Below are 5,036 nucleotides of genomic sequence, written 5' to 3' on the forward strand. Positions count from 1 at the left end.
GGGAGCCTATGGGAACACCACAGGACCAGCCGCACATTGACCTCTTCATCGACAAAATCCGAACAAGGTGTCGGGAGCTTCGTTCCACATGGCGACAAGCAAGGTAGTCAGAATCCCGAGTCAACACCTAGAAACCTATGACTTCACGAGCCTATGGAAGCGTGTTGATCCAAGTCCCACTATGGATCTGGATCAGGTAGAATTCATGTTGAGGCACAATCCAAATCATAGGATCCTGTGCAAAACTGTAGAATCCCGACTATTGTATCGACCATGTCCAATTCGAGTAATTTCTCAAAGCCATTTGTTTAATTGTAGCACAATAGTATGCCATCATCCAAACCCCTTTTCACATGCATCATGGCCCTTTATTCCCCTTTGAAGCCTAAACACTCAGTCGCCGACACCTTTGATCTAGTCCTAAGAAACCGTAGACTAGAACTGAGGATCAGGCTTGTTGATGAACTGGATTGGCATGAGAAGGAGGAAGCGTCGGGATTGATCGGAGAAGGAGAGCAAGACCCTTCAAGGTTCAGCACTGCAGGTCAGCTATACAAGTGATCGGCTATTCACATGCTCTAAAAAAGAATCTAAGTAAATTTCGTGCGTTGAATATTTAAATGTTCTAAATATTTTCCTCTCATATATGTTCCATACATGCAGGCTAGATAGTAGGTTAGCCATGAAAAGAAGTGGAATACAACTTGCATTGATGTGTACGTCTTTTTGCTCGATAATTAGTATTAGAACTCAATAGAACCCATATGAATTTCTTGTGTGGATACAAAATATCTTATTTGAGTAAATCTACTATAATCCTCGATTCCACAACTCGATTCTATTGGAGGAAAATCGATCCAACTCCAAATCCCGACTCTGACTACCTTGGCGACAAAACAACACAATCTAGGGGGGCTTCTTGCCCGGTGCAAAAGCGTGCTACTGGGCGGCTCGTGGGCATCATTCCGCCATTGATTAGTATTTTTGGTCTCCTCCGTTGCTTGTTTTAAACTATATCGATGGATGCATGACCTATGCAATGCTGCCACTTTATTGAGATTAGTGTGAAGCCTTGATGACATCGTATGTCATCTTAGCTGAAGAAATCAACAAGGGCTTGATTGGGTAGAGGCCTCTCTTGCATCTTCCTTGTAGAAGAATTAGTTACGTTGCTTGATCCTTAGTAGAATACAATTTGAAAATCCTAATTACTCCCTTCGTTCCAAAATGATTGAAGTTATTGGCTTGTCCAAAGTCAAACTTGTTTATCTTTGACAAACTCTATAGAAAAATGTGCCAACATCTACAAAACAAAATACACATAGTACGGAAACATATTTCATAAAGAATCTCATGAGACTAATCTCATGTTTTAGATGTTAATATATTTTTCTATAGACATTAAACAAGTTTGACTTTGGACAAGCCCTTAACTTCGATAATTGGGACGGGGTACTAGTAATTAAGCTCTCAAGAAGAAATAAGTTCTTCTTGGCACCAGAAATATACAAATCATTTTTTAGATGAAGTTTATTAGCTGAGGTATGAACAGTTGCGCTTCCTATGTAGTAAGAAATGTCTATACCGGTCCGGTTGGGTGTGCGTCATCGTAGCCAGTGTACCGGTACGTGAGTGGTCAGCTTGTCTAGCTCCCGGGTCATATGATTTGTTGCACCCGAGTCAACGTACCGGTTTGTGTCAACAAACGCGTGGCTCAAAAATGCTAAACATACAAACAAATACATGATTTTACAGGCTCTTTTCATCTAATAATCAATCACAAACTTTGCCCCTCTGATTTTCAGGGGTTGGGCCGTCTTCCTCACCAATTGACCAATCAAATTAACCCATTCTGTAAAACCATGTAACATGTTTGTACATGTAGCATTACTGTGTATATGTCCGAGCAATATAGCGGCATGCAGCACCAACCAATCTACATCATATACACACATCTATATCAAGCTGTTGTACTTGTAGTGCTCCTCCTGCACCTGCAGCTGATCATCGCCACCGTCTCTCAAACACGCCGCTGCACTGCGGCCGCCATGGAGTTGCTGGCTGAAGTCGAGGATACTGTCGTAGCTCAGCAGTTGTGGCATGACGGCAAAGGGGTCGACATCGCTGACCGAGACGCCTGCTGCGCCGTGTGGGTGCTGATGATCACATGGCAGGAGCTGGTAATTGTGGCCGCCCGCGCCGATGGAAGGGAACGGGGCCATAGGCGACTGGTGATACTGTTCCGGATCGTGGCAGGACGAGGAGCTTAGGTAGTTGGATCCGCTCACGGCACCGCTGCCGAGGTCCGCCTTGCCGTCCATGGCGTAGTCCGTGTCGGCTTTCTTCTTGTGGAAAACTCTGCACAACACCCAGTCCTCCTGCACAAAAAAATTCAAATGCAAACGTGCATATTAGCACGGCTTATCAATTAAAATCTCAGATGACATCAGATTTATATTGCAATTGAACCCACCTTGGGTGGGGAATGAGGGTTCTCGATGCGGAACTCGTGCATGACCCAGCAGGTCTTGGTGCCGTTGGGGGCACGGCCGCGGTAGAACACGAGGGTCTTGCGCATGCCGACGATGGTGGCCCGGCCGGAGCGAGATGACGACGACCTTGGGCTCCGGATGACGCGGTCCTTGCCTGTGGCCTTCCAGTAGCCGGACCTGGTGGCGCGGTTCGTGCGCAGCCCTGTCGCGTACTTGCGGTCTCGGAAGCTGAAGAAGTACCACTCGTTTGCGCTCAGCTTTGCTACATCTGCATACCACCATGGCCAGCCAGACGCACAATTAGCAACAGAAGCATCAGTGGACGTTGATTAGGATTTCCCCCACAAGTGTATACTCAAACGTATGTGCATAATTAGATCATATACATCCTGTTGTACAATTACACATAGAAAGAGAAGTCGAGGGGCAACGTAAAGTATGCACTAGTCCTTTTAAGTTAATTAGGAAAATTTGAGTATGAAGTTTCGAAACATTGTGGAATTTAAAGTTACTTTGTATAAGTGCTCACATAGGGGAAGGGGTGGAAAAATAGTGCTGCTATGAAAGGCCACTTGCAAGCCAATTATTCCTTAATTAATCCAAAGAATTTTACATACTCCAGTACTGCAGAGTGAGACATTAGGGTCTGTCTAGGACACATCTAGATGTGACATAACTATGTCGCATCTAACCCGATGTTCACTATGTTTGTGGTCTTTTTTTTTGTCCCAACTTTTTTCTTTGTTTCTTGTTGCTGCATTATTTATGGGAGGTTAGATGTGACATCGTGAAAAAACATCTAGATGTGAATTAGACAAACTGGAGACATTAATTATAGGAAGTTCATGCTTGCAGTGGTAGCCCACTTAAAAATCTTAAGAGAAACTTGTGCTAGAAGCTAAAAGCAACACAGTACTTGCAGGAATTGCATAGGATCGAGATGGTATATGCATGTAAATACAACCGGTATGACAAGTTGATGAGTAGTACTACTAATTTAGAGCGCTAATTAACAAAAACGAGGACGGGCAAGCCCCAATTGGAGCCAATAAAATGCGGTTGCGTGCTTAGTTAATCATTCCATGGAATGAAGTTAAATTAATTAAGAGACAAGTAGCTTGCTGTGGAGAGGGACTAACAACAAATTGGATCGAGATTGATCGACATGTAAAAACTCTATTTTCTTAACTGAAAATGTGGGCCTCCACCAGCCTCCTTTGATCGAAAAAAAACCCAACTAACTGTAGTAACTAATAGTAGCAAGAAACTGACCTGGCAGCTCCCATGGCTCGTGGACGTGCAGATCCACCTCCACCATGGTCCCGGCGGCTCCTCCGCAGCCGGCGAAGTGCTGGTTGGCCACCTTGCTCTGCAGGTAGTGGCACACCAGCTCCTCGTCGTTCGGGTAGAACCGGAACCCTGGCGGAAGCGTCATCTCGATGTCTCTCAGCCCCATGGAAATGCTTATTATCTCTATCTGTGAACTATCTTCTCTTTGAAACCTTCCCCTGCTCAGCTCAGCTCGACTCTATCTACAATTTGTATTGTGAATTGCGATGTGTACTATGGGTTTGGATGAGAGATCTCTATGGATCTCGAAGAATTGAGTATGTATGAACGAGGTTGGGATTGGGAGGTGGGCAGGAAGGAAATATATATAGCTTGGCGCTGCCGCTGCCGGAGCCCCCGGACCGGAGGGAATAATTGTATGTAGCTAGGAGGAAGAAGTGTATGGGAGCAAGCAACACGGCCGGGGTGACGATACAATAGTACTACTACAAAACCTTGTCTACCCTGTAGCTCGACCGGTCCGGCCGGCGGTCTCCATCACCCATTCACCCTCCCCTCCCCGCGTGTGTGCGCCGCCGGTGGCGCGGCCGGACGGATCGAAAGCCAGCCAGCAATGGAGTAAGCACTCTACGCATTAACTGCCAGGCGCGCACGGGCCGGGCGATGCTTGCGCAGCACGAACTCCGAGTGATGTGGTGGTGGCAGAGAGGGAGAAGAGGGGAGGGGAGGAAGGAGGTGATCCAGGCTCGCAAGGAAGCCCCGGTTTGCTCGTCCGGAGCCCCACAGTGATGTACGCAGCAACATACTGTATATGCGACTGTCGACGCGGCCGCATTTAGCATCAGCCAGGGCTAATTATTAGTCCATCATCACATACTCCACATATAGTAGCGCTGTTCATCCATTTCATCATCACCATCATCTCTCTCCCCCTTTCTAAATTTCTCTCTCTCTCTCTCTCTCTCTCTCTCTCTCTAGATCTCTCTTTCTCTCTCCCGGCCTTTATGTGTTCGTACGTGTGTGCCTTGTTAAATTTTGCTTGCAAGTAAGTCAATGTGTTCGTACAGACAATTACCAGGCGATCGATTAATTAGTATGTTACTTGATTAAGCAACCAAGTAATTACATATCTATGGGGCATACATACAGCTGGGGGGTTAATTATGGACAGTACGTGTGATTAACTTAAAGCAAGGTACGCGCATCGATCCACATATCCAGCTAGTCTTACAGTATTATCATTATAATCTCTTA

General features: G+C 45.9%; 1 protein-coding gene across 1 annotated transcript; it reads right to left on the reverse strand.

The window, feature by feature from the left end:
- Positions 1-1,817: 1,817 nt before the first annotated feature.
- Positions 1,818-4,510, reverse strand: LOC123134947 (protein CUP-SHAPED COTYLEDON 3). Its single transcript, XM_044554095.1, has 3 exons — positions 3,765-4,510; positions 2,474-2,760; positions 1,818-2,378 (listed from the first exon to the last, which is right to left on the reverse strand). The coding sequence occupies exons 1-3, from the start codon at positions 3,946-3,948 to the stop codon at positions 1,956-1,958; spliced, it is 894 nt and encodes a 297-aa protein (XP_044410030.1). The 5' UTR covers positions 3,949-4,510; the 3' UTR covers positions 1,818-1,955.
- Between the last annotated feature and the right edge of the window lie 526 nt (positions 4,511-5,036).

Source organism: Triticum aestivum, chromosome 6B, assembly GCF_018294505.1.
Source record: "Triticum aestivum cultivar Chinese Spring chromosome 6B, IWGSC CS RefSeq v2.1, whole genome shotgun sequence".
Classification (NCBI taxonomy): Eukaryota; Viridiplantae; Streptophyta; class Magnoliopsida; order Poales; family Poaceae; genus Triticum; species Triticum aestivum.